Here is a 19170-nt window from a genome sequence, read left to right as displayed (position 1 = left end):
CTGATAGTTTTATATTCTCTCTAAACACAAGTCCTTTTCTAAGCCACTTTGTTATTTTCTCTTCTTCTCTCTATATCTATCTCATGTGTTGAGAATCGCCCACACTAGTCTAGGTGGTTCTAAGGATACATTGGAAGATTGTGAAGAAAATAGAAAATCGGTTCAGTTTCTTGATAATACTCTGCGACAGAAAGGATACAAGAGTTAGAGAAACTGAAAGAAGGACTCTTAATTCCGCTGCGTATACTGTAAGTATTATATTATTTGTTTATCTTTGAATTCAATTTTAGAAACATGTTTTAGGTTATCTTGTATTAATTTGTTTATTATTAGATATACATGAAAATAAATAAAGATCCTGTATAAGTTTTTCCAACACATCAAACCCCTATCGAACCCCTATTGAACCCACATTGAACCCCTATCGAACCAACATCAAACCCTATCGAACCCAATGTTTATACCAGATAACAGATATTAATAAAATTACTTACCCCATCATCAATCCAAACCTGTGGTGTCTTCATCGTCAGAAACCAACTCGGACCATACACACCAGTTTGGACATCCCTCTTCGTCTTGTTCGGAATATCTCCAAGCAACCACTTGCCGACCGTCCTGTACTGTGTAGCAAGTGGCTTCTTCAGAGGGTCAAGGACTAATGGCACGTCATCAATCGCATCCACACGAGCTTTCTTCCTGGTTGGGTCGATGTAGTCTTCAAATTTCTTAGGTTTGCATCTTTTCCTCTTGACCAATTCAAACTCTACACCAGCAACATCCCCAGGTTCTATAATAGCAACACCTGGGGTCTCAGGATTTGCTGTGAGTACTATCGTGGGAGGAGTGCCTATGTCATGTACGACAAAATCATCTGGGAGGTCAAGTGAGTCGGAATCAGAATCATCTGGAAGATCTTGTACAAATTTCAAGATCTTATTGACAGCATCCATGATGACCTCCTAGTTCTTTAGGATGGTATCCTGACGACTCTCGACTCGCTCCAACCTCTCCAACACCTCCTGTAAATCAGGTTGATCAGGATTGGGGTGTACCGATGGGGTTGGGGCCAAGGGTGTAGGGCTGATGGGGACTGGGGTATCCTCATCATCAGGGCCATCAACAAAAATATTGGCTGCCTTCGCAACCTCAGCAACTATCTCCGCCACCTTCTCAAAATCAGTAGGAGTTTCTACCTCTTCTTCTTGACCCAACCCGGGATACAAGGGACCCTCAGTCAGAGCGCTATAATAATCTATCTCCGAAGATTGGGGCTTCAACATGGACAACACAATTAACTGCATCAAATACAAAGCATTAAGTTAGTTTGAAACCACCAAAGAATACTGCATTTTGACATAATATAGAAGAACTTACACTCGTCTTCTTGAACATCGGTGCAAGGTCGGCCTTCGAAATAGGACGCTCCTTATTGCTCGACCAACTGAGCATCCTCGAAAATTGGTTTCCATAGTTAATACCATACTCACGTGCAAACTGCTGGATGGCTTCGTATGCCCAATACTGCAATGCAGGGACATAACCATACAAACTGTATTTTGCTTCTTTCTGTTTCCCCTTAACTTCCTTCTTCTTCTCATAGTTCCTCTTCTGATGATGCGTGTCTTTTTGACAGGCATCCATAAGCTTGTTAAAAGACACATTCCCCCATGGGTAAGTAAAGAAGTACTCAGTGTCCTCCACCATCTTCAGCGAATCTATCCAGACATTTAACTTTCCCTCTCGTGCAAGTAAAACCCCCTCAACAAAGAATCATAGGCCCAACTTGTAGGCATCTTCAACTACAGTGCAGTTTTTTAAAGCAGCCTCCAAATGCATTATCTTCACCATTTCTTCATCATTAAAGTACTCCTTGATTAAGCAGTCATTAGTCAAGTGTTTCTTCAAATCAGTCTCAGATGGCACGGAACTGAAGTTCAACCCCGTAACCAAAGAAAACTCACATCTACCAAATCTACAAGGTCTAGATCCTAAATGAAAATGCAACTCATCCTCTTTGTTGCACTGGATCTTTCACAACATTAATTGATGTATGAGAGATGCAGAGAAGTCTAACTTCTCGGCCATGAAAAATTGTTTGAAAGGGGATTCCTTCACCCTTTCTATCAACCCGAGCTCCTCAAACTTGTCCTTGATTGTTTTAAAGCAACCATTACCCCTATATGTGACTCGACCAAGAAAGTGATCTGTCAAGGGGAAAAGAAACTTCGGCATCTGTAAAAAATAAAAATAAAAATAATATAGTTAAACAAAGTCACGTGAAAAATCCATCAATAAACATACATGCAACCATCGAACCACTATCGAGTATCCATCGAACACCAATCGAACCCCTATCGAACTGGACATTTCCATAAAAAAAATCCACCCCATCGAACATCCCTCGAGCATGCATCGAATCACCATCGAACCCGCTCCTGGAACCCCTAAGACCCACCCTATCGAACAACCCTAGAGCATGCATCGAATCCAACATAAAACCCAATCCATCGAGCATGCATCAAACCACCATCGAACCCAACATAAAATCCAATCCATCAAGCATCCATCGAACCCCCATCGAGCATGCATCTAATTTCTTAGGTTTAAACCTAGAACCCAATCCATGGGCCTACCCTATTGAACCCAATCGAGCATGCATCAAATGACCATCGAGCATGCATTGAACCATAATCGAGCATGCATCAAATCACAGAAGCATAAACCTAAAACCCCAAATGACCTAACCTATCAAACCCAATCGAGCATGCATCGAGCGCCGTCTAACAACCATCGAGGATGCATCGAACCCCCTAAATGCCTACCCATCGATGCCCATCGAACCCCCCAACGATGCCCATCGAACCCCCCATCGAACCATCAAGCAACATCAAATAAACAAAGTAAAAGCTCACACTCGATATTCAACATACCCATTCCAAAATACTCAAACAAATCATATCAATATGCTCACACTCGTAAAGTATACAACATTCACACAAAAAAAAATTTAAAAAAATCAAGGGAAATCGACCTTAACCTTTGTGATTTGATAAGGAGGAGAAGAGACGCGGTCGACGAGGGCGGTCTCGGTGCTTCGACGAGGTCGGAGGGGTTGTGCTTCAGGGTCTCGGTGCTTCGACGAGGGCAGTGCTTCAGAGACCTTAACCTTTGATTTTTATGGCACGGGGTTCGATGGAGAAATGGACGGAGGCCAGACGGTGGTTCGACGGCGGCGAGACGGGCTTCTCTAATTGGGTTCGATGGTTCTCGATGGGTTTCGGGCAGGGGTGAGATGAACCGAGAGTGTGAGAGTGAGATAGTGGAGAGAGAGAAAGGAGAATCAAAAGTGGGGGAAATTTTTTTGTGACAAGAACATTTTGGGTACTGTTAAAAGTTTTGGTATTATTATGTAATGATAAAAATGATAAAAGTTCAAATTTCCCAGTGAAAATTCCCTTGAACATGATCATGTATCCGTTTAAAAAACAATTAAAAAATTCAGCAAATTGAAAATGACAAGTAAAAATTCGTCAAATTGTAAGACTTTCAATATATGCAGTATTGATTTCAAATTTGCAATTACACTGTATTGATTTACAGTCATAAAAAGAAATTAAATGTATGAAAACGAATTAAAAAAAATGCTTAAGGAATAAAAGATTACATTAAGATATGAAAACAATTGCTTACGACTAATCTTTCCGATTGTAACTTCATATTTTGCTAACCATATAACAAAACCCAAAAGAAATGAAAAAATATATATATTAAAGAGTTTGTGATTCATATAATACAAACACATAATAATGTTGAAAACCAATACTCCCATGAGAAGTGAGAAGTATTTTTGGGCAAGGACTTTTGATATGTACTGAGTTTGTTGCCTCTCTCACTTGAGAAAAAATTTCCAGACATCTCTATCAGTCATCTCCTTCACTAAATGGGCTCCAAAAATGCCTTCTTCATCTACCAGACTTCTCAAATGTCTTACTCCACTGTTGAAACCAACATAGTTCTTCTTTGTGGCCATGTATGCAACACCATAGGGAGGCCTCAAACACTGCTTCTCCAAAAGAAAATGATAATTAGAATATCGTAAACCTTGGTTTGGTAAAATAACAATTGCAGTAAAAGCAAGAGGAGAGAACAGGAAAATCCGCACAAGGGAACTGCTGAGAATCATCAGCAACCATATCAGTTTACCTTTTTAGTGACTACATATATATATAGGGAACGACTACAACGCATCCCTTTTTTTGCAACACCGGTGCATCATTTTCTATTTTCGGTACCTGGATAGATATAATCCCAAAAAAAAATTATATGACGGTGTACATTGTAGGTATTTAGAATATCCTGTAAATTTTCAAGAAATTCTGAATAGTTTACGAAGCTGAAAACAGAGTTCAAACTGTCAAATTTTACACGCATACACAAAAAAACAAGCACGCGTGCAACAGACAATTTAGACTTTGTTTCAATACCATAATTTATTCGAAATTTCTTGAAAATTTGTAGGATGTTCTAGATAACTATAATGTACACCATCATATAAAAAAATTTGGGATTATAACTATTCAGATGCTGAAATAGAAAAATGATGCACCGGTGTTGCAAAAAAATAGGATGCGTTGTAGTCACTCCCTATATATATATATATATATATATATATTAATGTATTTTCATCCAAAATAACATGAGAGATTCCGATACGGGAAGAATAAAGGCTGAGTAGAAAATTATACCTTTTTAATGACCACATAAAGCTTCTTCAAAGCAGTTGATGAGTAAGGAATATCTGTCATCAAAATAATATCATATCCACCTTCCCCTTGATCTCTCTCACTAGCCCTTTCCCATGCACGGCTTCCTGAGAGCTTCCTCGATCGTCTTGAGGAAGATTCTTGTCCAATGACGCTTCCATCTTGGCTACTACATCCATCCATGAAATCCTCCTCAGAAAAGCTCAGGCTCATTCCAGTTGGTGCTTCCAACCCATCACTCCTTACAACAGACAGAACAGTAGGAAGTTCTTCCCAGTCACCCGCATAAAAGTGCACCAAAGGAGCCAGAGTTTGTCTCGATGGAGTAAGGGGGCTCTCTGGTTGTCGGCTTTGCTTGTCTCGAGCTTGCTCAAGGTTGGCAAGAACATTTGGTATTGTAGTGCATCTTATAGTTTCTGCACTGAGGTCTTGAAAATGAACGGTTGAAGCTCCCTGTAAAAGTGATCAATCTGAATGAAAACATGTACCTTCTAAAAGAAATTAAACAAATCTCAAAGCTAGAACAACATTTATCTTCCAATCTAACAAATTTGGCTATATTCTTACGCTGATATATATTGAACTAAACACCAGAACAGTAAGCATAAATGAAACCAGCATACTATTTGAAAAAAATGTTTTGAGAAAGCTTTTCCACATATGATCACAGAATCAAATACATGATGTAGATAAAATATGCAGATGATTACAAACTGTCTTTTACTTTTCATATTTCCAATAATCCTCACACTCCCTTAATTTCATATTAAAACTCTCTTTCCATTTCTTCTATTCAAAATAATTGGTATTGATTTCCTAACTTGGATGTGGTAAAAATCATACACGGCTAGGTTTTAAAAAGTTCGATCTTTTACAAAGGTCTTTGAGAAACAGAATGCTGTTCAACATTTTTTAGTATTAACAAAGAGTTAAATACAATTTGAGACGCCAAAATGCAAATTCACTAGCTACTGTTGTGATATTATCAACCCATTTGTCTAGAAAATCCAGCAATCAGTACAACTATAATTTCAAGCCAGAATCCAGTACATGAAGAAAAATCAGAAAATAATCATACAATTACACTTGAAAGCCATTGAATTAACAGTGATAACTATAAATTATGGAGAAAATAAAGGGAGTAAGAAAAATAAAAGCATTTTCTGCTGCTTCTTTTGAAACCTTTGAAGGTGAACAAGCTTATATTAAAAAATGTTTTAAAAGTTCAACTGATCTAATACAGAGAGTAAACCGGAGAGATACTGAAATTGCTGAAAAAGGGGCATGAAAAAGGAGGTAGTAAACAAAGGAGCCTCCAAAACCGGCTAAATTGTCAAAATCTTAAACAAACGTAATACATACCTTGAGGCAAGTAAAAATCCCTGGCAGTCCATAGCTGCAACCTAGCTGTGGAAATGATCAAGCAAATGAAATTAATAGGTGCAAGTAAAAGTTGAACTTTAGTATTTTGCTATCAAAAAAATAACTTGGATACTTAAGTACAACATTTTGTATAATTTGGGTACTTTAGCCGCATATATCATTTTTTTTAGCCGCAAATATTATTTATTTATTTACTTTTATTATAAAATTATAAATTCACAATCTCAAATAAAATAACAAACCATTAAAATCAAAAGAAAGTTGCTCAAAACATTTTTTATTTATTTAAAACAAAGTTAAATTTTAATTTTATTTATAAAAATTGATTCATTTTTACAAATTTTTTAAAACAAAGTTAAAATGTTGACATATTGATTTTTATCCTAAAATATTAATTTAAACAATTAAAATAAAAATAATTATTTTTATCATATTTTTTAAAATAAAAAAATTGGATATATTTATTTTAATGGTTTGTTATTTTATTTGATATTATGAATTTATAAATAAAAAAAATGATATTTTTGGCTAAAGTACCCAAGTTGTCTGAATTTGTACCAAGTGCCCAAGTTTTTTTTTTTGCGGCAAAAATACACAAATTCAATTTTTACTTGCACCGTTAAGGTACTAACGATGCAAGTAAAAGTAGAACTTTAGTACTTTTTTCGTCAAAAAAATAATTTGGGTACTTAAGTGCAACATTTTGTATAACTTGAGTACTTTCGCTACAAATATCCATGCACGACAGAGTTAGTTAGAGTGGAGTTAATTGAGTGTGTGAGAGGTGCATGAACTTGTGATGTACTACTGAGAGAAAGAAAAGGTTAGTGGAAAGTTAGCTATTGTGGTGTGGAGAACTTGGTAAGTTGTAAACCTTGGGAGAGAATTCAGGCTCTCGAATTCCTTATTATCCAATACAAACATTTAGTTCAGTTCACTTTTGCTTTCTTCTAGTTATCTATTCTTGTGATTCATTGCAAGAAGCTCCTATCAATTGGTTTCAGAGCCAATTTGATCCTACATGGGTCCAAAGAAGGATGCTCAGATAGAAATTTAGGAGGAAAGATTTGAATCGATGCAATCTGAATTCCGTCGTGAGATGGCGGAGGTTCGCTCGGCTTTCAGAAGTTTCCGATAGAGCTCAATTTGCTAAAATCTGATGTTCAATGTATTCCGACATTGAGGAAGAAGATTGACTTTGTGGTGGGACATCTTGCGCTACTTCAGGCCACAAGATGTCAAACCGTCGACACCACAGCTGCCAATGACGCCCATCAACGTCGCACGGTTGAAGGGGACAGGTCATCGACTCCTGCTAAGTCTTATGGGGACCAATCGGCTCCACCACAACAAACCCAGACGAATCCCTTTGGGTTTGCAAATTGTTTTGGTCGTGATTATCAACCCCCTCGAATGGATTTACCATTGTTCTCCAGCGACAACCCAGAGGGATGGATCTTAAGAGTGGAACGGTGCTTTTTACTTAATCGATTGTTAGAAGCTCATATGTTGGAGCCGACAATAATTGGGTTGGAGGGAGACACTCAGACTTGGTTTCAATGGGAGAACAATCAGTGCCCAATTTCTTCTTGGGCAACTCGGAAAAACTTGTTGCGATTCCGAGCAATTCCATTAAGCTCCTTGTCGGAAGAGTTGTTGTACGTGCATCAGAACACCACCGTGAAAGATTATCAAATTAAATGGGAGGCCTTAGCGTCTCGTGTTCCAGATGTGCCGGAGCATATACTCGAGGGCAGTTTGGTGAAGGGGTTGAAGGAAGAGATTAAGGATGCCTTGCACATATCGCAACCCATCGGCCTGGCCCAAATCATGGAGACAGCCCAACGAATTAAGGAGAGCCATCAATTGGGTTCAACGGGCCAGCCTACATGAGTAGCATGTTAGAAATTTAACAGTAGCCCTATCATTCCTTTTCGCCCAAATTTTAGTCCATTCTCACCCAAATCGACAATGACTACGGCATCATCGACACCGAGTATAGCCCCTTTCAGTTCAGCGAAACCTACTGCAGCTCCGCCTATGAAATGATTGACAGAGGTTGAGTACCATTCAAGTGCGACAAGAAATTCCACAGGGGCCATGAATGTGAACAAAAAGCTTTACAGGTCATTTCGATGATGGATGAGGATGAATTGCCATCTTTGGACTCTCCACCACCTACTCTAGAGTCCTCTACCGAAAGTATAGCAAAGGAAACTTTGGCCACTCATTCTCTAAATTCTTTGGTAGGAATCCGTTAGCCCATACCATGAAATTGGCTGGCCACATTGGACAGCAACCATTCATGGTGTTGATCGATAGCGAAGCTACTCATAATTTCATATCCATGGGCATCATCTCGGCAACAGGCATACCAATCACAACTACCTCTTGTTATGGGGTTCTCTTGGGCATGGGTGGAAAAGTAAGAACAGAGTGCATTTATAGCCAAATTGAATTGGACTTGGGAGCGTTGAGAGTGGTGACTGATTTTTTACCTCTAGAATTGGGCGGGGCAAATGTCATATTGGGAATTAAATAGCTGGAAACATTGGGCAACATGCAGGTCAATTAGCGCTCAATGGTGATGAAATTTGAGATGGGAAGCACTTGGGTTATATGTGCAAGGTGATCCCAGCCTTTGCAAGTCTCAGATATCCTTGAAAGCTATGATTCATACAGTGCAGCATGAGGGTCAAGGATTTTGCGTTCAATTGGGAACTTTGGCAGTGGTATAGAATACGGATAGAGGCTTCATACCACCTGTGGTTACTTCCTTGTTGCAGAGATTCGACGGTGTATTTTAGATGCCTCCAGGTCTTCCGTCGACTAGAGCTAGAGAACATACCATTACCTACACGAGGGTGTATTTTAGATGCCTACACGAGGGTGTCGGGCCTATGTCAATTCGACCCTATCATTATGCTCAAGCGCAAAAGGACAAAATAGAACGTTTGATGACTGAGATTTTGAAGGCAAGTATTGTCCAACCTAGTACCAGCCCATTTTCGAGTCTCGTTTTATTGGTCAAGAAAAAAGATGGGAGTTGGCGTTTTTGTGTTGATTAAAGAGCCCTCAATTGAGAGACATTGGCGGATAAGTTTCCCATTCCGGTCAACAATGAGTTGTTGGATGAGCTACACGACGCCATTGTTTTTCCAAACTTGATCTAAAGTCAGGGTACCATTAGATTTGGATAGTCGCTGCTGATGTTGAGAAGACAGTCTTTCGTACACATGAGGGACACTGAGTTTTTGGTCATGATTTTTGGCTTTACTGATGTGCCAGCCACATTTCAAGCTCTCATGAATGAGGTATTTCAGGATTTTTTGCGCAAATTTGTGTTGGTATTCTTCGACAACATTTTGGTGTATAGTCCATCTCAAGAAGTTCACATTCGACACTTGGAATTGGTGTTGGAACGGTTACAACAACATCAATTGTATGCCAATAGAAAAAAGTGCATGTTTGCTCAGCCGAGTGTGGAATATTTGGGCCATCTTATATCAGAAAAAGGTGTAGCAGCTGACCCTACTAAGCTCTATGCAATGGTGGATTGGCCGGTTCCGAAGACTATTAGGCAGCTAAGGGGGTTCCTTGGACTTATAGGGTATTATCAAAAAAAAATCGTGGATATGGCAGCATTGCACGCCCACTCATGGTTTAAAAAAGCATTTCTGAGGCGCGCCTCAATTTGAGGCTGTCAGAAAAAGTTTCAGGGCTTAAGCCCAATTTTTAAAGCCCAAAATTAAGGCTTTTTATTTAAACAGTTTAGGCCCATTTTTAAAGGGATTAATCACTTAATAACAAATAAGGCCCAATTCACTTAAAAATAAAAATAAAACAACTAAAGCCCAATATAGTGATTCAAATAAAACTTAAAACCCTAACACTATAGAGTACCCGACCACTTCTCTTTTTCTTCTTCTTCGGCCAAGACAGCAGAGAAAGAAATAGGGTAATAGGCTTGGATGAAGATGAATGGGAGGATATTGATGGTGATAATGAAGATGGTGATGATGAGAGGAATGTACAATATGATGATTCCTCAGAAGATCCTTTAAGCAATGATGAGTTGGACGATGACTTCTAAATCACCTTCACCAACTACTACTAAAGTTTGTTCTAGGATAACTAGAATCTAGGATTCTAGCTTTAGAAATAAAACGTTTATCTTTAAATTATAAATTTAGACATTTTATGTTTGAGTTTTATGAGTCATTTTATGCTATGTTTAAGTTTTATGTATCTAAATATATTTTCTATTAGAAATTTGAGGCTTATGCCTCAATTCGCCTAAAGGCTTACGTTTTGCCTCACAAAAAGAAAACGCCTTGAGGCTTAAAGACGTTTTTTTAAACCTTGCGTCCACTCACTGATCAGCTGCGAAAAGACGCTTTCAATTGGTCACTGGAGGCCCAAGAAGCTTTTATCAACCTCAAGCAAGCAATGTGTTCTATACCGATTTTGGCTCTACCAAATTTTTCATATCCATTTATCATTGAGGCGGATGCTTTCGGGTCTAGTTTAGAGGCTGTATTAATGCAAAACTAGCGGCCTATAACTTTCATTAGTCAAGTTTTATCATCCCGAGCTCGCACGAAGTCAGTCTATGAACGAGAACTAATGGTCCTTGAGTTGGCTATTCAAAAATGACAGCCTTAGTTGTTGGGCCAAAAGTTCCTAGTGCGCACAAATCAATGGAGTTGAAGTACCTTTTGGAGCAAATATTTGTTGCTACCGAACATCAGAAGTGGCTTACAAAGCTATTCGGGTATGACTTTGATATTCAATATAGACCAGGCCTTGAAAACAAAGTCGTAGATGCTTTGTCTTGCATACACCAGGAGAAGTCTTTTGCTGCCATTTCAGCTCCTACTATCTTATCTATACCGGATTTACAGGCTCATGTTGCTGCTAATCCACATCTGTCCAAGAATATTCATGATCCGAGTTTGGGCCAAGATGGGAAGGGATATTCTATGCAGCATGGTTGTTTGAAGTTTCGAGGGCGTTTGGTACTACCTTCTTCTTCTCCTTTCATTCCTATGTTGCTGCAAGAGTATCATGGCAGTCATGTAGGGGGCCATTCTGGAGTGTTCAAGACATTTTAACGACTTGCAACTGATCTGTATTGGCAAGGAATGTGAAAGGATGTTCATAAATATGTGGCTGAATGCGCCACCTACCAACAAAATAAGAATTTGGCACAATTACTACCAGGATTATTACAACCCCTTCCGATTCCCGAGTAGATTTGGGACGATGTGTCCATGAATTTTATAGAGGCACTGCCTATGTCCAATGGATTTGAAACTATCTTAGTGGTAGTGGATCATATGAGCAATTACAGCCATTTCATTTTACTTCGACATCCTTTCTCTACCATCACTATGGCTACGATATTCGTTAGGGAAGTCGTTAAACTCCACGGCATTCCATGCTCCTTGGTGTCGAATTGTGACAAGATCTTTATGAGTTGATTTTGGAAGGAGTTGTTCTGTCTCCAAGGCACGATACTCAAGCACAGCACGGTGTACCACCCACAGTCAGACGGTCAAACAGAGGTTGTAAATCGCTGCCTTGAGACCTATTTGCATTGCTTTGTGAGTTCCAAACCGAGCCAGTGGGCAAAATGGATACCTTGGGCAGAGTATTGGTACAATACTTCACATCACTCCTCCGCAGGCATGACACCTTTCTTGGCTATATATCGCAGAGAGCCACCACCCTTGATCCGATTTGAGCAATCTAGCACTACCGTTTGAACTGTGGAGGAGAGCAGCTTCGGGCTCGTGATGACATATTAGATATACTAAAAGTGAATCTGCACCAAGCTCAACAGAAGATGAAAGCGCAAGCTGATAAAAAACGCCGAGATGTGCATTTTGAGGTGGGAGATTTAATGTATATCAAGTTGAGGCCTTACCATCGGCGGTCTTTGGCTAAACGCCGCAATGAGAAGCTTTCTCCTAGGTTTTTTGGCCATTTTCTAGTCATCAAACGTATTGGGGTTGCTGCCTACTGCCAGGTTCACGATTGCACCCTCTTTTCCATGTCTCTTTGCTGCGTTCTGCTTTAGGACCACAGCAACAGGCTATTGCCTTACCACCGGGCCTGACCACTGAGATGGAGTGGATATTGGAACCTAAACGGGTGTTAGACATTTGGCCAGGGACTCAGAAGACACCACCACAAGCGCTCATTCAATGGACCCATTTACCTGCCTTTGAAGCTACTTCGGAAGACTTTACTACCATTAAGGAGCAATATCATCATTTTCACCTTGACAAGGTGAGACTTTGGGCAGGGGTACTGATAGACCTCCCCTCACTTATGTGTACACAAGGAGAGGTATGGGTGGGAAGAATGCCAAGTCAGCCGTTGATGGGGGCACGACAAAGAGTTAGTTAGAGTGGAGTTAATTGAGTGTGTGGGGTGCATGGACTTGTGATGTAATACCGAGAAAAAGAATAAGTTAGTGGAAACTTAGCTATTGTGGTGTGGAGAAATTGGTAGCTTGTAAACCTTGGGAGAGAATTCAAGCTCTCGAATTCCTGATTATCCAATACAAACATTCTGTTCAATTCTGATTTCTATTTTCTAGCTATCTGTTCTTGTGATTCATTGCAAAAAGCTCCTACCAGCGACCTTTAGCCTTCAGGCCTATTTTCATTGTTCCACCCTAGAATAAGATTGTGACTTAGTGAAACTAACACGCAAGTGCAACATCTCCTAGCAAAGGTCACACAACTTCAACATGTGGTTTCTTCTAGAGAAAATCATCATCTTCCAACAAATGTATTTCTCTTTAAGCTCGGGAAAGAGGTTTGGTTATCGCTCTTTAAGCCCAGAAAGGAGGTTGGTTAGTCAACCAAACGAAATGAAGCATTTGCTTAGACAAAATTTCCTCTAACAAAACTTAATCCATGCTTAGCTCAACACATTTAAACTGGTCAATCAATTTCAAACACTAGAAAAAAATCTACATTTAAGCCTCAAGTAAGTCATCAAGCAACTGTCTTTAAACTGCATTAACTAACATCTAAGATGTCCATTTGAGGTAAGGAAATTCACAAGAGAAAAATAAAAATCACAGAATAATTAATAGGAAGGTGAAATAAAAAAGGAATTGCATATTTACCTCAAGTACTCTTTTCCCTCTAAAACTCAGTTGTCCATCTCGAATCTCATGCTTAAGCACATTTACAAGATCAATAGAGCTGTCCCAGGATTTTAGGTACCCTGCAAACCAGATAATGGATTTTTACATCAAATTATTTTGATGTTCCTTCTAAAATAAAATAGAAACCACACATGACAAAATTACTGTTAACATAGCTAAGGATTGCACCAAATTTCAGCCTGGATACCATAAATAATATACATACCATCAGGTTTTGAGGATATCATTTCGGAACTGTTGAACCCAATGATATCAGCAACACTAACTCTTCCCTGCACAAATTAAGAAAGAATAGAATTTTATCAACAAGACTATCAAAATTCAACATAAGAAGAAAGGAAGTGGCTGGCTGTCAATTGAGATGATCCTCCCAAAATAACAAATATTCCTGACATCAAAATCCAAGTTAAGGTTGCAATGTAAAGAAGTAACTATGTCCACTACACAAATTGAAATAATGAGATCAAGTGTCTTAGTTTATTCATTTTTTACTTTAAAATATATATGTATATATAAATTAAGTTTATGAACTAGAACCCAGACCAGTACACATCTAGTACACTCCAACTAGATCATTTTGTATTACATAAAGTGAACTAATAGTTCAGAACTAACATAAAAAGTGCAAATAAGATGGCTAAAAAGTTCAAGAGAAAAGAATGGCTTGAAATTAAGTTGGTGCATGCCAAAGAATTGTGCTGAGCTCTTGTCTTGTAAGATAGATGGGGGAAGAGGTCTGCTAGAATATGGACAGCTACAGTAATGGCTATCTTTTGGGCAGTATGGCTAGAAAGGAATGGCAGAATTTTTGACAATATAGAAAAGAAGAGTGAAGAGGTGTGGGATGAAGTTAAATTTTGGGTTGCAACATGGGTCTATAGGACAAAATACTTTGAAAATCTTTCATTTCAAGATCTTCAAAGAGACTGGGGCTGTATTTTGTCCTAGGAAATTTCCCAAGATTAGAAACTAATCTGATCTATGACTTGTACTTATTTTCTATGTATTGGTTTTTTCTGTAATGGTCCTATGGTTTTCCTCCGCCTTAAGTGAGGGTCTTTAATGAAATTTGGGGGTCAATCACTTATTGACCTTGTCTCTTTTCAAAAAAAAGAAAAAAAAAACAGCCACCATAAACAAAAATTTCATACAGTTGAATTCCCATCTCAGCATTTTTATCTAGGGGTGTACAGTATAAACACCAACATGTTAGCATATATCATTGATAAATATTTGAAATTTATCTGTGACAGAATATAGTCTGAAGGTCTAATCCAACCAGCGAAAATATATCAATGAGGCTTGAAATTACCTTGAACACATTAAGACCCTGCAGGTCTACATTCTCCCCAGCATACTTGTATGGGTGAGCCGTCTGTACATTACCGAAACAAAACAAACAAAAAAAAGGCATTAAAATACAATCAATAGCAATCTCTTAGAAAGTACTCTCTCTCTTTCCAATGAAACAAAAAGTGGGATTTGGGTTGTTTTGACGACAGAAGCAACACCTTTGATGGGAGAATCTCAACAGCTGGTGAAGGGAGATGCAAATCTCTCTCAGAAAAGGATGTCAAGCTCTGACTTCCTTTGTCATTGGGAACCAAGCCAGGCAAGCATTGTGCGAGTAATGACGGCTTACGCATTGTATCAAGTCTCCAGAAAAACAATTTAAGGAAATAAAACCTGTAATAATAATATAATAAAATAAAATAAAAATCATACAAGTATATAGAGCAATCATACAATACAACGAAGATGAATCCAAATGCCAATACATTTCATAATTATTCTAGCATCAAAATGCAAAATCCACAAGTGTTAAAAAATGTATCAACACTTTTGTGGAAATAAAGATACATAATATTGATAGCACATAATGAAAATGAATGATGAATGCAAATCAAATTCAAGAATCAACATTTTTGTGGAAAAATGCATACAATGCTTATCAAAACAGGATGTCAATGGCCACTATTTGCTTGAGAGGGAAAAAAAAAACTGACTACCTAACAATGTGCAATGAATTGCTTGTAAACATGCAATCACCAAATAAAGTGAAATGAAAAATGGAAGACAAACATGAACAAGTTTAGTGGGTCCAATTGTAAAACAGATGCATCATCTCAGAAATAAAGCTTTAAAAGATGAGAATATAATAAAATAAAGCTAATTCCTCCAAACTTGATCATAAAAATAAATTTAATGGTAATAATTATAGTAAAGGTAAACACCAAGTCACAGTGTGAGAGAACACACTTTCAAGAAAAGCAACATTCAAGTGCATTCTGCCAGGACAAGCATAAACTACAAATTCATCAGCTTTGTTTCACGATGAGCTTAAATAAAATCCAGAAAAAACGACGATGAGTTTTGGAAAGCAATTTTATTATAAATAAATAAATGTCGTGACTTGATTTACATCTGAACATAACAAAAAGTAAAGAAAATTTAAATAAGTATTCTTTATATCTCGAGAGCAAATGCATAAAAATTGTGAAACGGAGCCAGCAACCATTAAGGAATCGTATCGAAATCGAGAAACTTCAACTCAATTTACAAAACCAATACGAACCCAGATCACTAATTTCAATAAAGAACAAAACCGGGAAGCGAAATTAGGTGCAATTGCATATGAAGATAACGCCATTGAAGAAGAAAGAGATAAGGGGATGAAACAATACCGAAGATAGTCGATGGCCAGCAAAGAATTTTACAACACTCAGAATCTCAACTCTTAAAAAGCAGACCTTTCTTAAATCACGGGCCTCAGAGATCAAATAGAAAGACCATACCCCTTAAAATTTCAGAGAAAATTAGCTATTTTTTTGTCGAAGTCAAAAATGCCCAAAAAAAAACCCAAATATATTATTACATTAGTAGAACAAAGAAACTGGTTCAGAGTTGAAAGGGAACAGAGAAAGAAGGTTCCGTTCAGAGCTGAACTGTAACTAGATTGATTTCCCATTATACCCCTGGCCTGCTCAATAAATTATCTGATACGACCACTATAAATGGGGTTTTGTTAGATAGTGTCGTTTTTGTAAATAAAGGAATACGACAAGAACGTTTATGGAGAGAGGTTAGTTAGTGTCGTTTTCTTGTAATGAGGAGAGAGAAGGATGGTCGGCGCGGTGCTACCGCACCGTGTTAAACGGAGTTGTCTCTCCACCTGGCCCTCACCACGGCTGACACGTGTATTCACATCTTTTATACGTTCTTTCTTCTCTTTATTTGATTTTGGTGCTCCTTGGTCTTCGGGTACTGTTTGGCGGCTAAGAAAAATGGAGTGTTCTGTTGATTGAGCGTCCACAGTAAGGCAATAAGGCCTTTACCATTGACTTTGAACCGTGTTAAGACGAAATTTTCTCTTTTTTTTTTTTGAAAGAAGAAATTTTAGGTGGTTTCACAACCTACCTAACTTTATAATTCCAAATGTTTTGATTTTAAATCAAAAAAAAACTTGATAATTCCCATATATTATATATCAGCATGTAGGATTCTGGTATGTTAAGATAACTAAATTAAATAATTGTAATTACTCTGACCAAAAAAAAATTGTAATTACAATACAAACTACAAAGTCGCAAGAAGAATGTAAAAGATAAACATAATGAACAAACGAGTAGGATGCCAAGTGAGCTTTCCCACAAGCAATCATAGAATATTCGCTCTTAACTTGTGATCATTGTCGTTCACCTACTCTCGAGAATAAGGTGCTTGTTGTACAGGAAAGAAAGCTGTAGAAACAATGAAAAGACACATTTTATCACTGAACGTAGGGGCACAACCATGTCTCTGGTAAGCACATCGTCATTCAGGACAATGTCATGCTCCACCTACCCAACAACTACGATATAGTGCATGTATTTCCAGCTCAATTAACGAGTGTCAACTGTACAAGGCTCAATAAAAGACCTTATGCTCATTACTTTGCTGCAGCATTATTACAGCTTTGCTACAACAAAGCTTAGTTTTCAGCTTTAAAATATTTTCTCCAAAAGTTTCAACCTTCCTATCAACTCAAGCTTTTCAAGATTTCCTTCCTATCAACCTTCAAAATAGAATTTACAACTTTTATCTCTTTTAAAAACACTTTCCAGCAATAATAGACAAATAAAACTAACAAGGAGAATGCTCTTAGAATTTTATTAAAAATATGATGATGCTTCTTGCAAATGCTTTCAACTAATTTCTTCAAATGTTAATAATGAAATCAAGCCATAAATAAAGTGTTTCTCCTTGGGTGAGTACATAGCTTTTTCCAATCATTTTTTATTCCCCTCAAAGCAAGCTAGATATTGATCCTAGAACTTAATAATTGTCTCCATAAATTGATTTAATAATTTCCTCTCCACAAATGAAGACAAACACAAAACCAAATATCAAAATAATTTTTTGGAAAGGTAGTTAAAATGAGTCCTTTTTTGTTCAACTCACCCTAAAACACCTTGATATTTCTAAGACCAAAATAAGAGCTTTCACTTACTTCCCCTATATAATTTGAATATCACTCTTGTCATTATTCATTATTAATAACAAAGAAAGAAAGTAACCAAATATCACAAACTTCTTTTTTTTTTAAACAATTTTTCTACGAAGCTACAGTCCAAACTTGCTTTTAATTCTATTTATACAATTTGCAAACTTTATTCTTGTCTTTTATTAAGGGTGCACTCTTGTCTTTGAATAAACATTTTTTTAACAATTTTATAAATTAATAAAAATAGCAAGAGAATCCACAAAGATGAGACACACTCCCCCTAAACTTAATAATCAACATTATCCCCGTTATTATAAACAAGAAAAGAAAATAGTGTAAGCACTCACCAAAAGGCCACTCGACAAAGATACTCTCTTCTCACACTCTATCGTGATGCAACAATTAAGATATATCCTAAAAAGACCAAGATTCTCAAAGGGTATGGTGAAAGGATGTGTATATAGCTAGGCAAATATGTGACAAATAATGAAAAATGATCAATTAAGCTCAACGGGGGTAATTAGGGATAAAAATATGGAATGGTTAGCTTGAAGGGCACAAACGGTCTAAAGATGACTTAAATCATGTCATTGGTTAAGTTTTTTCTAGAATTTCGCCTCGAGAGAATTAGTAAGAAATTCTATAAACTTAAGCTTTCCAAAAAATCTAGCTAGCTCTAAGGTTTCAAGAAAGGTTGGGTCAAGCTATGCACACAGTATGCGGTGATCAACAATATCATCATGATTTTTCTAACTCCATTAACATTCAAATACTATTTTCTAGAACACAACAAGAGGCAAAGTGATGGTTTATTTATGTTTTTTTTTTTTTGTTCATCGTTGAGCCCCAAGTTAACCAATAACTAAAGCAAAACAATTTCCTCTCAACAAGGACAACAAAAATTACAACAAAATACAAACTAAAACAAACTAACTACACTAAAACACTAAAAAAAACTCCCTAACTAGCAGCAAAAACACAATGTAGAGAACTCAAATTGTTGGTGCTCACTGCACAAAATCACTAAAGAAATAACAATAACTAAATAATCATAAAAGAAGCACAAAACAGTGCACAAAGCAAATTCAGATGTTAATAAACAAAAATTTTACCAAAGCGCAAAAGAGAACTTAATCATCAATAAACAAAAGCACAAAATATATCACAAACGAAATCACAATAGGAGTAGAGTTAAGAAAAGTTTATTCTATGCTATGTTGAATCCTCCTTGGGATGTATGAAGCTCTTGTTGTGAGCTGGAAAAACTTGATGTGAGAAATAGTATGTATGTGCTTGAAAGATGAAGCAAGTGGAGTAATTATGGATTCGGTCTTGCCGCGCGATTTGGGTTG

The 19170-nt window shown here is 37.4% G+C and overlaps 2 protein-coding genes across 3 annotated transcripts; both read right to left on the bottom strand.

The window, feature by feature from the left end:
- Positions 1-452: 452 nt before the first annotated feature.
- On the bottom strand, positions 453-2953 carry LOC133816437 (uncharacterized). Its single transcript, XM_062248933.1, has 2 exons — positions 1378-2953; positions 453-1298 (listed from the first exon to the last, which is right to left on the bottom strand). The coding sequence occupies exons 1-2, from the start codon at positions 1705-1707 to the stop codon at positions 963-965; spliced, it is 666 nt and encodes a 221-aa protein (XP_062104917.1). The 5' UTR covers positions 1708-2953; the 3' UTR covers positions 453-962.
- A 576-nt stretch (positions 2954-3529) lies between these two features.
- LOC133818762 (uncharacterized) lies at positions 3530-16297 on the bottom strand. Of its 2 annotated transcripts, none has more exons than XM_062251798.1 (8): positions 16020-16288; positions 14847-15021; positions 14648-14710; positions 13541-13607; positions 13294-13394; positions 6129-6173; positions 4749-5219; positions 3530-4063 (listed from the first exon to the last, which is right to left on the bottom strand). In XM_062251798.1, the coding sequence occupies exons 2-8, from the start codon at positions 14979-14981 to the stop codon at positions 3893-3895; spliced, it is 1053 nt and encodes a 350-aa protein (XP_062107782.1). In that variant the 5' UTR covers positions 14982-15021; positions 16020-16288; the 3' UTR covers positions 3530-3892. The 2 variants fall into 2 exon arrangements, with proteins under 2 accessions (XP_062107782.1, XP_062107783.1); XM_062251799.1 differs by lacking the exon at positions 3530-4063 and adding an exon at positions 4132-4295 and having other exon boundaries at positions 16020-16297.
- Positions 16298-19170: the final 2873 nt, after the last annotated feature.

This window comes from Humulus lupulus, chromosome 2, assembly GCF_963169125.1.
Source record: "Humulus lupulus chromosome 2, drHumLupu1.1, whole genome shotgun sequence".
NCBI lineage: Eukaryota > Viridiplantae > Streptophyta > Magnoliopsida > Rosales > Cannabaceae > Humulus > Humulus lupulus.
This window is presented reverse-complemented; position numbering and strand designations above follow the sequence as displayed.

What these genes read in the sequence shown, in the direction of transcription:
- LOC133816437 (XM_062248933.1), bottom strand. Translation starts at nt 1,707, where the DNA reads ATGGTGGAGGACACTGAGTACTTCTTTACTTACCCATGGGGGAATGTG. An exon ending in CGATGTTCAAGAAGACGAGT is followed by an intron (nt 1,299 to 1,377) that starts GTAAGTTCTTCT and finishes TATTTGATGCAG; the next exon opens with TTAATTGTGTTGTCCATGTT.
- LOC133818762 (XM_062251798.1), bottom strand. Translation starts at nt 14,981, where the DNA reads ATGCGTAAGCCGTCATTACTCGCACAATGCTTGCCTGGCTTGGTTCCC. An exon ending in TTGAGATTCTCCCATCAAAG is followed by an intron (nt 14,711 to 14,846) that starts GTGTTGCTTCTG and finishes GGTAATGTACAG; the next exon opens with ACGGCTCACCCATACAAGTA. An exon ending in GATATCCTCAAAACCTGATG is followed by an intron (nt 13,395 to 13,540) that starts GTATGTATATTA and finishes TCTGGTTTGCAG; the next exon opens with GGTACCTAAAATCCTGGGAC.